Below are 21611 nucleotides of genomic sequence, written 5' to 3'. Positions count from 1 at the left end.
AGATTTTTGCATCTATGTTCATCAGCCACATTGGCCTATAGTTCTCTTTTTTTTGTCTTTATCTGGTTTTGATATGTCTTTATCTGGTTTTGGTATGCTGGCCCCATAGAACGAATTTGGAAATTTTCCTTTGTCTTCTATTTTTTGGAATAGTTTAAGAATAATAGGTATTAACTCTTCTTTAAATGTTTGGTAGGAAAAAAATAAGTGTTTGGTAGAATTCGCCTGTGAAGTCATCTGGTTCTGGACTTTTGACTGTTGGGAGTTTTTTGATTACTGATTCAATTTCATTGCTGGTAATTGGTCTGTTCAAATTTTCTATTTCTTCCTGATTCAGTTTTGGGAGGTATTTTTTCATAGGAATGTATCCATTACTTTTATATTCTCTATAACCCTATGTATTTCTGTGGGGTTGGTTGTTACTTATCCTCTTTGATTTCTGGTTTTGTTTATTTGAGTCGTCTCTCTCCCCCATCCCTCCTTTTTTTGATGAGTGTGGTTAAATGTTTATCAATTCGAAGAATGTGCTCCTGGTTTTATTGATATTCTATTTTTTAAATACAAATACACACACACAGAGGAAAGTATGGCCCATTCAAAGAAACAAAATAAAACAGCAGAAATTGTCCCTATAAAGCTCTGATGACTGGACAAGGACTTCAACACACCATCTTAGAGATGTTCAAACAAGTAAAGGAAGGTATGGCAAAGCTCAAGGAAAGGAAGCTAAGGAAAGAGTCAAGGCCAAATATCAAAAAAGAGACAGAAAACTTCCATATCAATAAACCTCAGTAAAGAAATAGTATTTTTTTGGGGAGCCTGGTGGCTCAGACAGTTAAGCACTTGGCTCTTGGTTTTGTCCCTGGTCATGACCACACAATTTTGTGAGTTCAAGCCCCAGGTCTTCTTGGGATTCTGTCTCTCTGCTCCTTCCCCTGTAATGATGCCTCTATCTTTCTCAAACTAAATAAATAAACATAAAAAAGAAGTAATACGCTTTTCAAATCATGTGTAGAGAGTTTCAAAGGACCTGACATTGTTATATAAAAGGCATCTGAATATCCAGTTTCAAATATTTCTAGATTTAGTTTCTATGTTTTTTTTCTTATATTACTTTGTAATTGTCTCTTTCAAATTATATATCCATATCATCTATCTCTTATTCTTTTTAAGAAAGATTCTCTTCTTTGGGGCAAAACTTCTCAGTTGGAATTTTATATGTGGGTTTTACCTCCTCTGAGTTAAATGGAAACTTTTAACATTGATTACCAATAATCTTCTGCCATTCTTATTAAGTATGTCTTTTTTATACAAAGACTTAAGATTTTTACTTCACTCCAGTGTCTTCTTCAACTTGAGAATTTCTTTTTTTTTTTAATTTTTTTTAAACGTTTTTATTTATTTTTGAGACAGAGAGAGACAGAGCATGAATGGGGGAGGGGCAGAGAGAGAGGGAGACACAGAATCGGAAGCAGGCTCCAGGCTCTGAGCCATCAGCCCAGAGCCCGACGCAGGGCTCGAACTCACGGACTGTGAGATCGTGACCTGAGCCGAAGTCGGACGCTCAACTTGAGAATTTCAAATATATACTGATGAATTGAAAATAACGAATTGTTGGGGTGACTAGGTGGCTCAGTTAGTTGAGTGTCTGACTCTTGATTTCAGCTCAGGTCATGATCCCAGGTTGTGGGATTGAGCCCTGCCTTGGGTTCTGTGCTGAGCATGGAACCTGCTTAGGATTCTCTCTCTCCCTATGCCCCTCTCCCTTACTCTACAATAAAAAAGGGGCACCTGGGTGGCTCAGTTGGTTGAGTGACTCTTGACATTGGCTCAGGTCATGGTCTCATGGTTCATGGATTCAGGCCCCACATTGAGCTCTGAACTGATAGTGAGGAAGCCTGCTTGGGATTCTCTACGCCCCTCCACTGCTCATGCTCACTCATGTGCTCTCTCTTTCAAAATAAATAAATAAACTTAAAAGAAATCAAATTAAATTAAAAAAATAAAGAATTCTTGTTCATGCAATCTTATGTTTTTGGTATTAATAAGTGACGTGTTCCTTGCTTTTAGATTGCTGTTTTTTTCTACTTAATTCTCCTGAAGTGATTGGCTAGAAGCCTCTGAAAACATGGATCATGTAAAAGGTCTCAGTTCTCTAGAGCATGATTCCTCAGTGAGTTTAATTTTGAACAAGCAGCCTTGGGGACAAAATGTTTTAACAACTCCATGAAGTAATTTGTTGCTCATTGTTGATTAAGTGCCCAGTCATATCTTTCCTTACCTGGGAGAATATTTCTCTTTGGGGGTAATGTTGCTGTCAAGATGTAAAAAAAAGCCATTACTTTACTGGGCATGGACCATATTAAAACAGTCATGCGAATGCTTTCAGAAATATTCCAAAGAATCCAAAACATCCACTGCATTATGGACTAAAAATGCTATTAAAGGTTGATTCAATTAATTTGGTCAGTTAAACATAACGATGTTTTACATTTAATTTTTGGTACATAATCTCAATGGCAGCTTTCAAATTCAATGATTCATCAATCATATCAACTATACATTCTTGAAGCCAACTCTGTATAATCCCATAATCCAAACTATTAAATGTCTGTGAAAGTTGAAGAAGATGGTCATGCTTTGTGCAGGCAGAGAAAGAGAAATACTTATGTGACAAAGCATTTCGATGTCACTAAGTGCACCCTGACATTTTTTCTGTAGTCACGTTGGGGTTGATGTGTTGGCAATCCTGTCTTATCTTCATGCAACTAAGTGGTCATCTTTCAGGACCAAAGATAGAATTGCAGAAGCCTGATTTGGAACAAGTGACCAAAGAGAAAACAGAAAAGAGAAAACAGAAAACATAAAACAGAAAACCCAGGTAATGTATATACCTTAAACATATACCTTATACGTATACATATATACCTTATACGAGGGATCCTATAAAATATTTTCCCTTTTATGTCTGGTTTATGGCACTTATCATGGTGTCTTCAATGAGTTTTATCCATGTTGTAGCATGTATCAGCATTTTTTCCTTTTTAAGGCTGAATAATGTTCCATTGTCTATATATACCATAATTTATTTATGCATTCGTTAGTTGAAGGACATTTGGACTGTTTCCACTTTTAGGCTATTGTGTATAATGCTTCTATGAACATTGGTGTGCAAATGACAGTTTGAATCTCTGCTTCCTATTCTCGTGTGTATATACACCAAATAACAGTTTGATATGTAACTTAATATCCCTTTAGTACAAAGGGAAACTCAGAACTTACAGTGTGAAAACTTGAGGTCATAGAAATTTAGTTACTTGTTAGATTCATTGACCCTTATGTGTACCTTATTAGAAAGCAAACTTTAGTGTCTGTGGAAATAGAATTCATGAGTTTTGTTAGATATGAGATGTATAGAATATTAAAATGCCACTATCTGTTTCTGCCTATGGGTTAATTCCATGGATATTTTCTCATTTTTAGGATCTTAAAAATATTGTGAATAAAATTGACACATTGTATTATTCACCCAGTTGACCTCTTGTTTATAAAAATAAGGCCCCTTTGATTAAATTTAGATTTAATGATACAATGCAAAGAGGAGACTGAAATGTTGAGAAAAACAGAGGCAAGGGCATTTGTACACAGTAAAGCAAATGGTAAGGAAAGGACAGCTTCTGTAATTGTGTATGAAAACTGCCCAGTCAGTCCCTCCACCCCTCAGGGAATGCTCCCTTGGGTAATGGGAGAAGACAGTGGACTTTGGGGAAACTCATCTAACACTGGTTCTAAGAGATGTGGCACTAAAATTACACAGGGAACCAAATAATGATAAATAATATCTTGAATTTATTTAGTGCTTCTTAATTGTCAGGCAGTTTTTGGATAACTTTATTTGCATTATCGTATTTAGTCTTTAAAACCATCATATGTGTTAGAAGCTGTTGTGTTTCCTTATGCAGATGATGTTGGGTAATTTGCTCAAGGTCGCACAGTTGCTAAGTATAGATTCTGAGGATTAAATTCCAAACCAGAATTTAGAAACTGAGTTCTCATAAAGTGCATCCAGGACCACCCCTGCAAAATTATAAAAGTCACAAAGATTATATATGGGAGAGACAATCCACCCTCTGTGATTGTTGTTATTCTGTTTGTCCCCAAAGTCTGTTCAGCCACATTCAGGTTTTAGAGTAGCATTGTTACGTCACTATGAAGAAACTGACTTGGAAAATGTGTTATTTCTTTAAAGTATATCTTTTTAAAAAATCTGATGAGTGTTTATTGGGACCTCAAAATGTTTGCTGCATAATTTTTATGGTCACTGCTCAATCATTAAAAAATGATGGCTTATGTGGGGAATAGATTTTAGTAATCAGACAGTTAAATAGAAACACATGTTTCTAACCATTGGCTTGCCATCATGTTTCTTCTTCTTCTTTTGTTTAATGTTGTTTTTTTTTTTTTTATTTTTGAGAGGTAGAGAGACAAATTGTGAGTTGGGGAGGGGGTGCAGAGAGAGAGAGAGAGAAGGAGACAAAGAATCTAAAGCAGGCTCCAGGCTCCGAGCTGTCAGCACAGAGCCTGATGCAGGGCTGGAACCCATGAACTATGACCTGAGCTGAAGTCGAACACCCAACTGACTGGGCCACCCAGGTGCCCCGCCATCATGTTTCAAAAGGATCTGGACTGTAGCTCAAAATTTCAGTCTATAATTTCCAATAGCTTGCTGATTTGAGAGTGTTTCCCAGTATTTTACAACTCGCGTGTCATATATGTGGTTTGTTTCTTCTGCCTTATGTTGTGGAATTTGGCATAGTGGAGATCTTCTTAATTTATCTTATTTTAATTCATATTGTGGGACAGTTATTGATTTAAGGTTTTGGAGCACTCTTTAATTATTTATTTGTTCTCATTGAATGTGGTAAGAAATTTGAAGTATCTAACGAATGTTGGAAGCAGATATATTTATTTTTAATAAAATATTGTATAGGTAAAGTATAGAATTTTGTATCATTTTGAGTCAAATCACCATTTTTCAATAGTCTAGAGTAATAATTATGTTCATAAGCTCATTTAAACAGTCAAATATTCATTGATCCCTTAAAATGCTTAAGGCACACATATGGATTCTGGTGATACCATTATTAAAAAGATATGTGTCTATGTTCACTCTCCTGGCAGATGTAACAGATGTTGGGAGAAAACACAACTATGAACAAATGAGTGCTGTAAGTTCCCAACAGGACAAGGGGTTGGACCCTCCTACTGGAAGCTATCTCTTGAATGCTCAGACAAACCCTGTGAATTGTGAGTATTTGTCATTATAAATGCAGACATAGCTTCATAATTGTGCGTGAAGATATTTAATTTTGTATGTATGCAATGAACTGCTGGATGGAACCCCTTTAAGCAGCTTGTCTCTTCTGATATATCTTCTGATATATCTTAAAGTTCAGAATCTGGTTTTCTGGAAATATGAAAAGTCTGAGGGGTGAGTCCTGGTACTGATGCTGGGGGACCCTCCAGTCTAACTCCAGGTTGAAAACTCAGGAAATCTGAAATTCCTCTACTTCCAGTTCATTCAGTCCACCCAAATCAAAATTCATCAATTTCCAAGCATATTTCATTCAGCTTATGGTCTTTGCTGATTGCTATCTGCCTTTTTATGTTTTCTCTTATTTTCTCTCTTCTACATTTTTATTCTCCCTCTGATTTTGAGTACAAATTGGCTTGCTTAGAAGCAGAAAGAATAAAATAATCTCCTTTCCTTCACAAATGATGGTCTACGAATGTACACATTATAATGGAGCACATTTCAAATAATTCTGCCAAAAAAAGTTGCACACAATACATGCAAAATTGGTTGTGGATCATATCTGAAAGGCCCAATGGATAATTCATTTTTCTCAAGTGAGAAAGAATGTCTTATATTCCACACAGACTCAGATAATCAAGAACTAACAATGAAAAAAACAGCTGGTCTAATCTACTCATTACTTTAATAATCATATAACCTTTAACACATGATAATTCACCCTGATTATTAAAAAGATGGTCTACTGTTAAATGCTAGATAAAGTTTTCAATAACAAGAATTCAGGAACTCAGGAATCTGGAAAGACTATAACCTTTTCCAATAGAAACATGGGTTGGAACATGATTTTCCCAAGATGACTGGGCAAAATCAAATAACATTTTTAGATTTTTAGTATAGAATTATTTCTACTATACCATGATTCTGCCTAAAATCTTTATGTTGGCATTCTAAATTGAGCTATGGTTAGCAATAATCAATTCTAAACAGTTTTGGAAAGTAGGAAAAATATCTATGTAGTGCCCATTTACTTAAATTTGTACTACCCATTTTTCTCCCCAATAACCTAGGTTGTAGTAAATGTCCACTCAGTTTGTGTGTGTGAGTGTGTGTGTGTGTGTGTGTGTATTTTCAAACAACATGTTGCTCTTATTGTACTTTCTTGGGTGGGAAGAATTTAATATATTGATCTCAGTTGGTTTCTTACATGTTTAAAATTCAGCTAAAATAAATTTTATAAACATTTTATTTTATTATTAAAATTTTTTTATGTTTATTTTTGAGAGAGAGAGAGAGCCGGGTGGGGGGAGGGCAGAGAGAGGAGACACAGAATCTGAAACAGGCTCTAGGCTCCGAGCTGTCAGCACAAAGCCCCGTGAGCGGCTCGAACCTATGAACCTGAGCCACAGCCAGACACTCAACCGACTGAGCCACCCAGGCGCCTCTTTATAAACATTTTAAAGGGCACTTATGCTATGTCTGGTTCTTTCATTGCTTCAGGTGACTTATTTTTTCAGTATTTGGAGCTCATAGTGAAGTAACTCAGAAAAGCAGTTATCTAAATGTCAGGTTATCAATTTATGCTCCATGTACTAGATATTACATTGTAAGTAAGCTATTAGAGATGAGATTGTTTTCATGGTGAATCTCAGAAGGCCAAAAAGAATTCAAGAAAAAAAAAAGAAATGACATATAATGTCAAAAAATGCAGTCCTTGTGAATTTCTAGAGAAAGCTTCTTCCTTGTTTGGTAGATCATGTCACAGATATGCCCACTCACATGTACCTCCCAGGTAGAAAACTGGTCTCCTCATTGTAGTTGATGCAAGGAACTTGTGGGTGGAGATTCTAAACTCATTTTCTAGAAAGTCACCCTGTGTGAGACCCTTTGGGGCAAACATTGTTGAGTCAACAATGTTATGTCAACACTTAGTTTGTTGACATACAGCTTGTGATCCTCTCAAATTCATTTTGGCCATTTTGTTTGCAGCCTCTGAGGCCTGAGTTCAATGCCTTCAGAAGAACGTATGGAAAATAGAAACAATGTGACAGAGTTTGTCCTCCTGGGGCTCACACAGGACTCTGAGGGGCAAAAAGTTCTCTTTGTCCCATTCTTACTCATCTATATTGTGACAATAGTGGGCAATCTGCTTATCATGGTGACCATCATGGCCAGTCCGTCACTGGGTTCTCCCATGTACTTTTTCCTGGCTTATTTATCATTTATAGATGCTATCTATTCTACTGTCATTGCTCCCAAGATGATTGTAGACTTGCTCTATGAGAAGAAGACTATTTCCTTCCAGGCTTGCATGACTCAAGTCTTTCTGGATCACTTATTTGCTGGTGCTGAAGTCATTCTTCTGGTGGTGATGGCCTATGACCGATATGTAGCCATCTGTAAACCACTTCATTATCTAATCATCATGAATAGGAGGGTATGTGTTCTTATGCTGCTGGTGGCCTGGACTGGAGGCTTTCTGCACTCGTTGGTTCAATTCTTCTTTATTTATCAGCTCCCTTTCTGTGGCCCCAATGTCATTGACAACTTCTTGTGTGATATGTATCCCTTATTGAAACTTGCTTGCACCAATACCTCCCTCATTGGGATTTCTATGATAGCTAATGGAGGAGCCATTTGCACTGTCATCTTCTTCATTCTCCTAGTTTCCTATGCAGTCATATTACGCTCTCTTAAGACTCATGGTTTGGAAGAGAAACGCAAAGCCTTCTACACCTGTGCATCCCATATAACTGTGGTCATTTTATTCTTTGTTCCCTGTATCTTCCTGTATGCAAGGGCTAATTCTACCTTTCCTATTGATAAATTCATGACTGTGGTTTTAACATTCATAACCCCCATGCTGAACCCTTTAATCTATACCCTGAGAAATAAAGAAATAAAAAATGCCATGAGGAAGCTTTGGAGTAAAAATCTGACCTTTGCTAGAGGAAGGTTGTACTGCTCGTGCAGAACATGATATTCATTCTTTCACAGAATCAAGGACTCCTTTCACTATCAGTGATTACATTTTAAAAATCATCTCCTTTGCATTATTTAGCCTATTTATTCTGAAACAGGTCTATAAATTAATCTTTATCTAAATGGGGTATGTTATATCCCTTGGAGAGCAAGAGAATTGTGTCAATTTAATCCTTGATATATGTAATCAAACTGTGTTAAGATTCTTTAGTGGGAAACAATTTTTGGTTTTATTTCAAGTTCTTGTTTGTGGGGTATGGCACTTCCATGGTATGTAAAAATATTATCTAGTAGAAAATTTAAAATTAAAAATTCACCTTGTTAAAAAATAAAACCTAACTGCTTCACCTAACAGCAAAAATAAATATCCTGGTCAAATTAATTAATTTCACAGCACATGTTCACAGCTGAGGATAGACCCATAAGTAGTGAACTTTGTTAGGTTTATACTGTGGTGGTAGCATATGGTTGATTTTGTATATTCTAATTAAGTTTTGGACAGAAAAATTAAATTGTTCAACCCATTCTGTACATCTAGATCAAATGGCTTCTTCCAGTAGTTACAATATATGTATAAGTGACTCGATTCATATTACGATAGAGCCTCAAATGCTGCCTACATTAAATTATACTCTCTGGGTACCTTTTTAAAAAATTGGCAATAAATGTAAAACATTTTGGGACTAGATTGTTTTGTTTACATATGAATGACTTTCTGATTTTCTGTAAACTTTGTGTTCTTGACTTAAGTGGTAAATCAAAGGTGTCTTCTCTGTTTACAATTGCTCTGTAGAAGTTTTGGAGGTCTATTACTGTAATACAAAGACCATTTTTTAAGGTTCTGGCATTATCCATTACCTTGTTGAGAAGTCAACTCACAACACAGATTGGATACGATATTGGTATTTTTTTGCCCTCATCCTTCTTTCAGTTTGTAATTCGATCCGGTTAGTGTACTTAGCAATATTAACGCTCCCATTTCTTTTATATGTATTGAATAAATGCCAGCCATGAAGGTTCATTTATTATTCAATGAAGTAAATAAAAATTAATCTAGATCTTTTCTTCAGAAAGAAATTCAACACAGTGGATTAAATAGTAAAAATTTATCAGAACTGTAGGAGATGACACCGGGGTCCTGGCATGAACTAAGTTGGGATCAAGGTCTCACCACCTCTGCTGTGGTGCAGAGGTGCAGAAACCGGACTCAGGATGAATGTTCTGTGCATATACTTCTCAAAGTCCTTCCCTGTCCTGATTTGATAAATATAACTTTCAAAAAAATTTAAAGTTTTTCTTCTTACATTTATATCTCTAACCTATATAGGATATAAATTTTCAGGTATGGTGCGAGGTGGGAATATACTTTCCTTTTTATAGTAGATTAACTTATCCCAGCACATTTATTGAATAACCATTGCATTTCCCACTACCCTGCAACACCTCCACTTTCATATAGAAAATATCTATATATCTATTCTTCTATTTCTTAGCTTTCCAAAGTGTTCAGTTTGTTGATCCATGAACAATAATACAGTGTCTAAATTACTGCAATGTTTCACATAGTATCGAAGTCTAAAAGATCGCCCCCAAATACCAGCAACCACTTTATCATTTCAGATGGTTTTGGTGGGTCAGAAATTTGGGAGTGGTTCACAGCAGTATTTCTGGGTCAGGGCCTCTCATGAGGTTGCAGGCAGAAATTGGCTGAGCCTGAGGTCATTCTGAAAAGCTTCTTCACTCACATGCCTTGTACTAGGCTTGCAAGTCTTGAACAGTGAGGGCTAGAAGAACTAGTACTCCTTGAGATCATAAGTGTGGGGCCCTAATCTGATGCAACTGGTATCCTAATAAGGAGAGGAGGGGACATTAGAGTTCTCTCTCTCACTCCTGTGCACAGAAGAAAGGCCATGTGAGGACAGTGTGAGAAGGTGGCCCATCTGCAAGCCCGGAAAAGAGGCCTCACTGGAAGCCAACCGTGTTGCCACCTTGATATCGGACTTCCAGCCTCCAGAACTATGGGAATATTAAGGTCTGTTTAAGCCTCCCAGTCTGCAGGATTTTGCTATGACAGCCCAAGCAGACTAATATGATGATGGTGGTGGTGATGATGATGATGATGATAAATAATCTAGATTTGGTGAATAAAGTCCTGAACTGAATCACCAAAATTCAGTTCAGGAAGATAATAGCTTCTCATCGAATCTTGAGATGAGAATAATTTCCTAAGCCAGAACTTCTTGAAGGAATCATCACATATCCTTGAATAAATACCCTGTGATATCACCACAGATAGGGGGTGTATATCTTCATCCTAACCTTTCTCTAAGGCATCTGACATCATTTGTCAGGGTAACTATGCTCTGAAAAGAGAGAAATACTCAAACATTTCTGGAGATGCCATAAAAATGTTGCAAACTAATGCTCACTCCTGGGTGGCAAAATGCCACTGTGGGCCAATGGTCAGAAAGCAGACCGAAGGTGAAAGAATATTGGCCCAAAGCGATCACAGTGGGCCAGTTCTGCGGAGAAAGTTAGACTACTTATATTCTACAGGAATACATTTCCATTTTGGGTCCCTGATCCCTGGTGTTTAGTTTCATGGAATGATAGGCTGAGTAGAAGTATTTAGAACTAATCTTCCTCTTCAAAACAGTAAGTAAAAAAACATTACCATATCCTTGGGCTACCAAAGAGATTTGATTTATTCAGGGAGTGAGTCTTACCACATTCCCACTGAATTTACTAGTTCGGCTTGGAATAAAATGGAGAGACAGGGTAACTGTGTGGAAAATGGAATATTAAAATAAATCTTAAATAAATTAGGTAAGCAAAACAATGTCTTTTGTTTGAATTATCCTTTAGCAAGTGAAAATATCAGCTATTCCATGCAGGAAAAAGATAAGTAGGTTGGGATATAAGAAACCTAAATTTGTACCCTTAATTTGTCACCATCAGACTTAAATTTTTTCCTCGTCACCATCCGAATGTGTAATTTCAGGAATGTTTCTTTCCTTCCCTGGGCCTCAGTTTCTTCATATGAAAAATAAAAAGAATGAATTAGATACTCTTCAATAATTCATTCAATTCCCAATGTCTATGGTTAATGATTGATTAACCAAAATCTGGCCTCCATGTACTTGACTTTTTGGGAAACTCCCATAGTAGACAATCAAACCCAAGACTAGTATTCTTCTTACAGTCAAAAATGGTACAACACTTTTTGGGACTTTTGATTTTGGAGAGCTCGTAAAGCAGGCAGATAACACTGTGGAACTGAAATAGCAGAAACTGACTTTTGGTTCCACTGCTTACTAGTTACACCATCCTGGAAAAATGAAAGAAATTATTCTAAATGTTATGTTTTCCATCTATAAGTTCAGAGTAATGTACTCATCTACTAGGGTTATTTTGAAATTAAATATGAGAGAGGATTATAAACAGTAAATGCTTGATGTATGATACTACCTTTTAATAGCAAATTTAGGTCAAATTAGAAATGGACAGAGACCATAATATGTTATTAACTGACCAGACAAAATATATAAGTAATGATAATTCTAAATTCTCCAAAGAGAGGAGATGAACAATTCTCAGAGGAAGAAGTTGACGTATTTCAAATTCTCAAGTGTGTTTTGAATCTATTTGTTAATGTCTCCACAACTTAGGATGAGAAACAGTCTCTTCTTAAAGCCTTTGTTGAAAGATGAATGTTAAAGAAGATTCATGCTAAGTACCTTGGTAAGATTTTACGTGGGAGGTAATGTGGGGCCATGGTCAAGATCAAGACTTGAGGCCAGACAGACTTGAATTATATCTTTAGGTCTGTCCCTCACTAACTATATATCCTGGAACACAAGGTTTTCCTTCTCCATGTCTCAATTTTCCTATCTGTAAAATAGAAGGAAGAACCTTTCAACCACATATAGCTCTTTCTAAAAAATATTCAGTGAGGTATTTTACATTTTTTTGCATAATGTATAGCATATGTGAAACAGTCAATACTAATTTTTGATCATTACTTGTAATAATAATGGTTAACTTTCACGCAGAACTTTATAATTACCAAATAATTCACACTCTTAAGAGGAAAGTAAGCTTAATTCTTTAGTCCTTAATTATCTCAGAACTGTAATATTTCTGCCACCACAAAAATAAAAAAGGAGGTGAGAAAGAGCTATTGGAACATTCAAAATGGTACCAAAATTTATTTAAAAAGTCTTTTCTAAAAGTAGAGTAACATATAATCATGCTAAAAAAATATAAAATACAGAGAGGTGAAAAATGAAAAAAATGTTAGTTTCAGCATTACAAAAAACCTATAAAATAATACTGTTTTTGCTTTGCTTACTTTCTGTATTTTTCATGCATAATTTTTCATAGTTATCCCTATACTTTTCCAACACAAACATAACATTTAACAATATAGTAACTGAGACTTTTTCTATGAATTAAAAGATTTTGGAGAAATGTTTCTTTAATTCCTGAAAGCAAAAAGGGGTGCCTTATTTAAATGCACTGAAATGACTTTTAGCTTTTATTAATTGATTGTGTAGCAGACGTTTCCTTTCTTGACTCGTATGTAGTTTGGCTCTTAATGAGGGAGAACACTGCTGGGAGGGACACCCTTGGTTGTTTCCCATGTGTTATTATATAGGAGAGGCTAGTGAAAACATCACGGTTATTGGTTGAAGATGTTGTTTCTGGTATCACATTTGAAAGCAATCAAAGCAAAGGCTTTCTCTCTGAGAGTTGAGATGGTCGTATTTGATAAAATGTAGCAGATAACTGGAGCTTCACTGCTTCCAAATTTTTAATCTCTCTCTTTTTAAAATGTTTATGTATTTATTTTGAGGTGGGGGAGTGGCAGAGAGGGAGGAAGAGCAAGAATCCTGAGCAGACTCCGCACTGTCAGTGCAGAGCCCCATGTGGGACTTGAACCCACAGACTGTGAGATCATGACCTGAGCTGAATTCAAGATTCAGACGCTTAACTAACTGAGCCACCCAGGCACCCCTTTAATCTCTTTATGCAAGAAATAGCAGTCCCTTGCTTCCTGAAGTGATGGGAAACTGAAGTGGTTCTTTCAAGAGTAAGCATTTGGAATTCTATTCCCTACTTTAAGTATTCACTTAATCTTCAGAGCAAAATGTTAAAGCGCCTAACTCAGTGTACTAGTCACGAGGTGTGATCCAATGCTCCATCTTCCAGGGCATTCACACTTGGTTATGGGGCCCGTCACACACTTTGAAGTGCGCATCTCTGATACTTTTAACATTTTCCCTCTTTTTCCTTAGAATATTGACTGTCCATATCATAGATGAGGAGCTCTTTCAGGAAGGCCCCTGTCTGCATCTCTCTTTGTAGCCCCTTCCAGCCCCTTTGCACATATTAGGGGCCGGATATATATATATATAGTTACTGAATTAACATGTAAATCAGTGAAAGTTTGGACAGTAAACCAATGAATTAACGGATGAATGAATGAATCATGGGTTCTGAGAAATAAGGGACTGATTTTCATAAAACTAAAAAATGGATTTGATCTAGTTGTGACAATACCACAACTATATCTTATTCGATAGCTTCTCTATTAATTCTCTACAATTTTTAGATGATATAATTACAAAGGTAAGCCAAAGACCCAAACAACCATGTTTGCAAGAGATAAAACACTGGAGTTTTTAAAGACTGGATTCTCTCTCTTTGGCTCACACAGGCTTAAACAGAAAAAATTGCTTACTTTTCTCATCTATAATGATAACACCTGTTAATAGGCCTATCTTTTTCTTTTTTTTTAATGTTTATTGATTTTTGAGAGAGAGAGAGAGAGAGCGCACCAGCAGGGGACATGCCGGGGGGGGGGGGGGATACAGAATCCGAAGCAGGCTCCAGGCTCTGAGCTGTCAGCACAGAGCTGGATGCAGGGCTCGAACCCACAAGCTGTGAGATCATGACCTGAGCCAAAGTCAGACGCTCAACCGACTGAGCCACCCAGGTGCCCCTAGGCCTTTATTTTTCAATCTGGGGGCTGAAAAAAAGGAGCCTGGTTAGGCTCCTACAGTATAGGCATCCTAGTTTTCATATTTTCACCTGCAGCATTGATGCGCATTCCTTGGCCTTCTTGGTAGCTATGCCTCTACTAGATTATTCTTACTAGTCCTTTTTCAGAAGGCACTGAAGCAGTGCTTTCTGGGATTTTAAGGGGAGAAACATTTGCTTGAGTATACACCATTACAGGTTAAAAGATCACTCTAGGGAAATGAAATCTGGAGACATGAAAAAAGAATGGAGAGTAGTGGATAGGTAGAGATCTTTTTTATTTTGTGGGGCAGGGAGGATGCTGAGCAAAAAGGTAGGAAAAATGAATTTGAAGGGGAGGGTATCAGTGAATAACACTTGCAAGAAATCTATTTCTGTTGAAATATTTTTGACATTCATCTTAAAACTGTAATCATGTGTAACAAACACTGTCTTTATCCGCTGAAGGCCAAGACTAATAAATCTACTGTGGAGTGCATGTGTGAAATAGCTTACAAGCAATCACTTTGGTAAAGAAGAGAAAAGGACTCGTGCTAGGTGGTTAAAAACCATGCAGATAAATGACTGGCAACCACTCTTATTCTTTTTGAGTAATTCATTGCTTTAGGTGTTATAGATATGGCCTCATATTATACGGACTATAATATTAATAGTCGTAGTCCGGCGTCATCCTTTGTATCTCCTTTATGCCAGTTACTGGGATAGTAGCTGTTCTGCCCTCACAGATATCCTTTGAGCCAAGCATGTTCATTTTACGGTAAATAGTGAAGAGTTCCAGGGGTTAAATGCATTTTATAGAATTACCTTTGCTTGTTTATTTCAGCGTCACAACCCTTTGACTTACATTGAACAGCTTCCTTACCCTTTCTATATCTTAAATATTTCATCTGTTAAATGAGGACGATAGTGTCTGACTTCATTGTTGAATTAAAGATTAAATGTGTCTGGTACTTGATAAACAGGAAATCATTGACTGTGTTAGTAGTGACTTCTAGACATGAAATTGTCTCAGTAAATGACAACACTGTCTTTAGATGTTGTTGTCCAAAAATTTTTGGAGTAATTTTTACTCTCTTCTCTCTTTACGTCTATGTTAAGGCCATCCACAAATTCTATTGTATCTACCTTCATAATATATTCACCTCTACTCTTACCATACTGGTCCAAACCATCATTGCTTTTTAGCTGGATGGTTGTAGTAACCTCCCAACGAGTCTGCTTCTACTCTTTTTCTTCTCTGACCCATTCTGAGTCAGAATAATCCTCTTACAATGATCTGCAAAGCCCTACAAGATCTGTCATCAGCCAGTCTTTATTCATTCCTATCCTGTTACATTGCCTCCTTTGATCAACAGTATCAACCATGCTCCCTCCTCAGGGACTTTTCACTTGCTGGTCTCTCTATATGGAAACTTCTCTCCTTGGGTATCATTGCAGGTCCTTCCCCATTCGTTCAAGTTTGGCTTATGTAATCCCTTCCAAAAGAAGCCTTCTCTGACTGCCTTGGAGAAAATCATATACAGGGACCATGTATCATTTACCCTGCTTTATTTTTCTCATAGCAATTATTGTAACTTGACATAATGTATAGTTCTTTTTTTTATTTGCTATTTTCTCTCTCTACTTACTAGAATATAAGCTTCATGAAAGAGGAAATTTTATCTCTTATTTTTACTGTTAAAGCTCCACTTCTGAGAGTGTTAGTATTTTGAAACGAACTTATACATGAATGACTCAGTAGACCATAAAATTATATTTCGTTGTGTAATCCTTCCCCTATAAACACACACACACACACACACACACACACACCAGAGCCAAACTGATGTAATTTGTTCAGCAGCTTGGTTTCGCTGTGGTTGATAAGGGTACTTACATTAGCCAAGTCTGGGTGGGAATAGAATTAGGAGGTTAATAAAAAATAATTTAATAACATATTTTGATTCCATTTGTCTTCAAAGCAAGTTTTTTAAAAAAATTCGTGCTTATTTATTTTTGAGAGAGAGAGAGAGAGAGAGAGACAGAGAGAGAGAGAGAGAGAGAGAGAGAGAGAGAGAGAGAGAGAGAGACTGTGAGCGGGGGAGGGGCAGAGAGAGAGGGAGACATAGAATCTGAAGCAGGCTCTAGGCTCTGAGCTGTCAGCACAGAGCCCTACACGGGGCCCAAACTCAAGAACTGTGAGATCATGACCTGAGCTGAAGTCAGACGCTTAACTGACTGAGCCACCCAGGTGCAAATTTTAAAGAAGACTTTTACAAATTGATTAAATAGAAGGAGATCCTTAAACAAAATAAAACAGAAAAACCCATGGTGAAATAACACAGAGGTTAAGAATATCTGGATTTTTATGAGTCTTTTAGCTTATTGCTCCTAAATATAATGGTCCCTATTCTCAGATCAAAAAGCAAGAGAATTTTTTAGAAAGTGAAACCATGACTCTTACACAAAATGAACACATGAAAAAGATTTTATTTAACCATTAATTTATGAGAGAACTGGTAAGATTATAATCACCCAAAAGAAGAATCCAAAATATTACCCTTACATTATTCAATCAGGGATGTGTAATTCATCTACAAATAAATGCAGAACTGACTTTATCTAGAATGGCCAGGGAAGTCAATCAACCTTTCACCAAACAACATTTGCATTTCTATGGGCCAGAGTTATTAGCATTATTATCAGTTTTATAAATGTTATGAGTTATAAAATAGTTCAAGGCAGTAAAAGGCATAAATCCTATATAATCCCAAAGAGAGTGCTGCAGATAACACAAACTTTCACTGAAGATGCCCAATAATCTTTATGCTACATTTCTGCCTTATACTATATATATATATATATATATTTTTTTTTTTGTCTTTTTTGTCTTTCCAGGGGAATTCTACCAAACATTTATTTATTTATTTATTTATTTATTTATTTATTTATTTATTTATAAAAATGAAATTTATTGTTAAATTGGTTTCCATACAACACCCAGTGCTCATTCCAACATGTGCCCTCCTCAATACCCATCACCTACCCTCCCCTCCTCCCACCCCCCATCAACCCTCAGTTTGTTCTGACAAAATTTAATTTAGCAGCTATACATGAAAAGAAGTACAGATCTTATAAATAAAATAAATTCATATAAAGGGAAAATGATTTTCACATTTATTTTTATTTTTTTTACAAAGGAAAGAACACAAATTTCCTGCATCCATTGGGGTCCTGAGATAACATACTTAAAATGAGAGATTAAAAATAGTTTAATTATGTTTATTTATCAAGGTATAGGTAGGGTTAAGGGAAACCAATAAGGGATGAAAAAGCCATTACCACAATTAGACTTGAGAGAGCAAGGGCAGGGGGCAGGGGGAGTGATCACAGGAACCTAGAGGGTCCATCCCAAAGAGTTCTGCTTCAGTGAGTCACCCAGTGGTTGACAGACCACTGTCAATCGAACAATGCATACCCTGACATCCTTTTCTTCTCACCTGCTTTCTTACATTCAGCTGTTACTACCTATTGGCCAGAAGGTAAGAGATCTGGTTGAAAGAGACCAGGGAAAGCAGCTGCCCAGGGTGGGCACATTGAGAGTGGATCTGAAGGGGTGGAAAGACTACATCTAGTTTGCATTCCCACCATGTACTGCATTATTTTTTCCTTAGTAAGGGAGTAAACACTTTCATTTTTTGGAGTTAACTGGAAAAAAAGAAAACACAGAAGAAATAAGTAAAGAGTCTTCCAACTTATTTATTCATTTCATATTTATTGGACACCACAATAAGTCCGACACTGAACCAAGTGAACAAATAAAGGGGTGAACAAGCAGGCAGGTTTACTCCTCTGCCACTTATTTAAAGGGTTTTTAAATGCAAAAGAAGGTGAATTAGACTTAATCTTGCATCAACCATGTGTGGAACCAAACCAACAGTTGTACATCTTTTTAAAAATATTTAATGAGTTTTTTAACATTTCTTACTGGCTGAGAAGCAATCAGGCTTATTATATGGTGACCTTCCTGTGCCTGGATGTCCTCTAGCAAAGACCCAGTGACCAGTTTTTCAGGTGTGGAACAAGGATTTTTGCATCCTTGTAAGAAGTTGAAGTCACTTCAAAAATTTGCTCTTTTTATAAAATAGAAAAGCAAGTTTCTTTTCTTTGGCACACCATGAAAAAATAGCTTATGCTATTAAAATGCTTTGGACTTACCCAAAAACCCCACATATAGAGTTCTCATCACCTTGTCTTTGAAAATACTGTCTTTACAGGTTAATTCTCCACTCTTGAATTCATCATCAGCTTTGAAATAAAAGAAGACAGGATGAATGTGACCGAATTCATTCTAATGGGACTTACCCAGAATCCTCAGATGCAGAGAATTCTATTTTTGGTGTTACTTATCATCTACATTGTCACTGTCACAGGCAACCTGCTCATTGTGGTCACTATAATCTGCAGCCAGACTTTGGACTCCCCAATGTATTTCTTCCTGGCATTCTTGTCTTTGATAGATGCATGCTATTCCTCCTCCATAGTCCCTAAAATGTTAGCTGATCTGCTTTCTGATTCAAAATCTGTTTCTTTCAGTGGCTGCATGACACAGCTCTTTGTAGAACATTTCTTAGGAGCTTCAGAGATTGTCCTCCTTGTGGTCATGGCCTATGACCGCTATGTGGCCATCTGTAGACCCCTGCACTACGTGACCATCATGAACCACCACACATGTCGCCTCTTTGTGGGGGTGTGTTGGGCAGTGGGTTTTCTCCACTCCATTGGACAGATTCTAGTTACTTTCTGGCTCCCATTCTGTGGTCCCAACGTCATGGATCACTTCATGTGTGACATTTTCCCCCTGTTACAACTTGCCTGTACTGACACTTTCCTTGTCGGCCTCTTGGTTGTTGCCAATGGTGGAGTAATTTCTGTGATCACCTTTGTGATGTTATTGGTATCCTATGTGGTCATCCTGTGCTCCCTGAAGACTCACAGCTCTGCAGGGAGGAAAAAGGCCCTCTCTACCTGTGGCTCCCACATCACAGTTGTTGTTTTGTTCTTTGTGCCCTGTATTTTTATGTATCTGAGACCAGTAGCTACTTTTCCCATGGATAAAGTCCTAACACTATTCTTTGCTCTTATTACTCCCATGTTAAACCCTGTCATCTACACAGTAAGGAATACAGAAGTAAAAAATGCCATTAGAATGTTATTAAACAGCAATGCAATTTCAGAAAATAAATGACCCACTACAAAGATGTTATTTCTTTCATGATCTTTTACATTTTTATATTTTATTACTTTTAAGACCTCATATCTCTCATGTGGCACAACACCTCTGCAAGCAGGTATTATTATGATTATTCCTATTTTACAGATGAAGGAAAATGAAGTTCAAAAACATTAAATAACCAGCCCAATGTCAGACAGAGCTAGTATGCAGCTCTGCCTTTTTCTAAATCCAAATTTGATGCTCTTTCAACCATTTCAAAGAGTATCAGAAAAAAGGCAGCATTTCATCAGAACTTCTCTTGTTTTGTAACAGACTTAAAAATGTTCCTTTCTAATTACAGAGCTGTGTAATGGCTTGTGTATATAAGCAGTTGGTACTCAGCTGAATTGCCTACTGGCCTAGGACAGTGTGGATACAATTTAGAAAGGAGGTATTTGCCAATACCCTCTTGGCACACACTTGATATATCTAATGTTTAAAATTATCCTGGGTTTCTTGTTCTGTTGGGTAAAAGTTGTCAAGGATTATAAAAATTAATTGTATTTAGACTGATGTGAAGATTTTAAAGTGTCTTCCCATGGTCACAACTTACAAAGTTGAATTCTCGTGTTTTTATTTTACAGAAAAAAAGTAGAAAATCAGAAAGGTTAAATAACTAGATCATAGAACATGCAAGCCAGCCTTGAGTGCAAATATTCGTACTCCACATCCTGTGATCTTTTCATGATACAGGGGTCTGGGACTGGTATTTGATTATGGTTTGGTTTATAAAAATAGTTTTTGGTTATATGCCATAGAAAGTGACACTTTGAGTAATAATTATTAGTAAAATCAAATGTAATTATTTCCCAGAAACATGCAGTAAAATCATTTCACTATTAAAAAGTTGACTTTGCATTTAGTTCCTTGAATCTGGAATCCTCTTTGGAAACTGCTTTAGGAGAGCATTTATAAGAGATATGAAAAAATAGGAATCATTACTCAACAGTTGTCAAAGAAAGTATTTCTCAGCTGAACAGCTTAAGTTGCATGACTTTCTTGTGAATTAATTTTGGCTTTTTTCAAAAATAAAGTCTGTTAAAGAAAATGAAATCTGTGACCAAAATACAAATGTGTATGTATGTCATAGATGTATTTACAGCTTCCTCTTCTGACAGAAAGATCCAGCATCCCACCTCATGAGTGCCATATGTTTTATTGGAAAAAAATCAAGGGATTCCATGATGTAACAATATTTAGTCAGCATATTATGGTTATGAAAATGTAGAGTAAAAAAACATCAGCTTTAGGACCAGGAGACATGGGTCTTATTTCTCACTGCGCCATTATCTCATCCATGACCCAAACCAGCTCTCCTTATGTCTACCAGTAGTTTACCTGGGTAATTTAGAAGGTGATTCCAAGTTCCATGGTTCTGCCCATGCCCATTTTTTATTACTATGAGTATTGTTATATTCACGTCTACTTCAGTTAAAAGTAAAATTGGAAGAGTCATGAGACCACAGCTCATCTCCCCCAAGTTTTGCATTTCTGACAAACAACTTAGAAGATGTCCTTCAAGGCTGAAGGGGTCTGTGGACTGGTAAGACAATGTGAGTTCTGCTCCTTTGAGAACACGTTCCTCTCCCCATTGAAATGCACGAAGCCACATGAAATGCATGAGGAACATTTTGGCAGGTACCTGATTTTTGTGAAATTAGTCCCTGAACCCATCAAACATCAGACCGTACCTCAACTAGTTTCTGGTCAACTGTGATATCAGCTATATTTAATTTCTTCTGCTTTCATTCTGGTTTATCCTTCTGATTTGAAACGCTGTGTTGCTGTCTCTCTGGGGGTTTGCAACCACTCTGCCTTTGGATTTACATTCTGGAAACACGCTTCCCTGGTATAGCTCCAGGAACTTCTCTTTTGAAAAATTACTTTCATGGGAAACCCTCAGTGATTTATATTTAACTCGTTGTTTTTTCATCTCATGCTATTGTAGGCCTTGGGAAACTGGACTAGACAGTGGTAGGGGTTCTAACGCAGTCTCTCCACTGACCACTGCAGCTAAGT

General features: G+C 36.8%; 2 protein-coding genes across 2 annotated transcripts; both read left to right on the top strand.

Moving 5' to 3' along the window:
- Nucleotides 1-7331: 7331 nt before the first annotated feature.
- LOC109245265 (olfactory receptor 4A15-like) lies at nt 7332-8294 on the top strand. Its single transcript, XM_019412569.1, has one exon. It carries the CDS (start codon nt 7341-7343, stop codon nt 8292-8294), a length of 954 nt encoding a protein of 317 aa, XP_019268114.1. The 5' UTR covers nt 7332-7340.
- Nucleotides 8295-18614: 10320 nt separating this feature from the next.
- LOC109245266 (olfactory receptor 140-like) lies at nt 18615-19565 on the top strand. Its single transcript, XM_019412570.2, has one exon. The coding sequence runs from the start codon at nt 18648-18650 to the stop codon at nt 19563-19565; it is 918 nt and encodes a 305-aa protein (XP_019268115.1). The 5' UTR covers nt 18615-18647.
- The last annotated feature ends 2046 nt before the right edge of the window (nt 19566-21611 follow it).

Source organism: Panthera pardus, unplaced genomic scaffold (assembly GCF_024362965.1).
Source record: "Panthera pardus isolate Hobbes unplaced genomic scaffold, ASM2436296v1 HiC_scaffold_12, whole genome shotgun sequence".
Taxonomy (NCBI): domain Eukaryota; kingdom Metazoa; phylum Chordata; class Mammalia; order Carnivora; family Felidae; genus Panthera; species Panthera pardus.
Note: the sequence above shows the minus strand (reverse complement) of the source record. Positions and strands in the feature narration are given on the sequence as shown.

What these genes read in the sequence shown, in the direction of transcription:
- LOC109245265 (XM_019412569.1), top strand. Translation starts at nt 7,341, where the DNA reads ATGGAAAATAGAAACAATGTGACAGAGTTTGTCCTCCTGGGGCTCACA.
- LOC109245266 (XM_019412570.2), top strand. Translation starts at nt 18,648, where the DNA reads ATGAATGTGACCGAATTCATTCTAATGGGACTTACCCAGAATCCTCAG.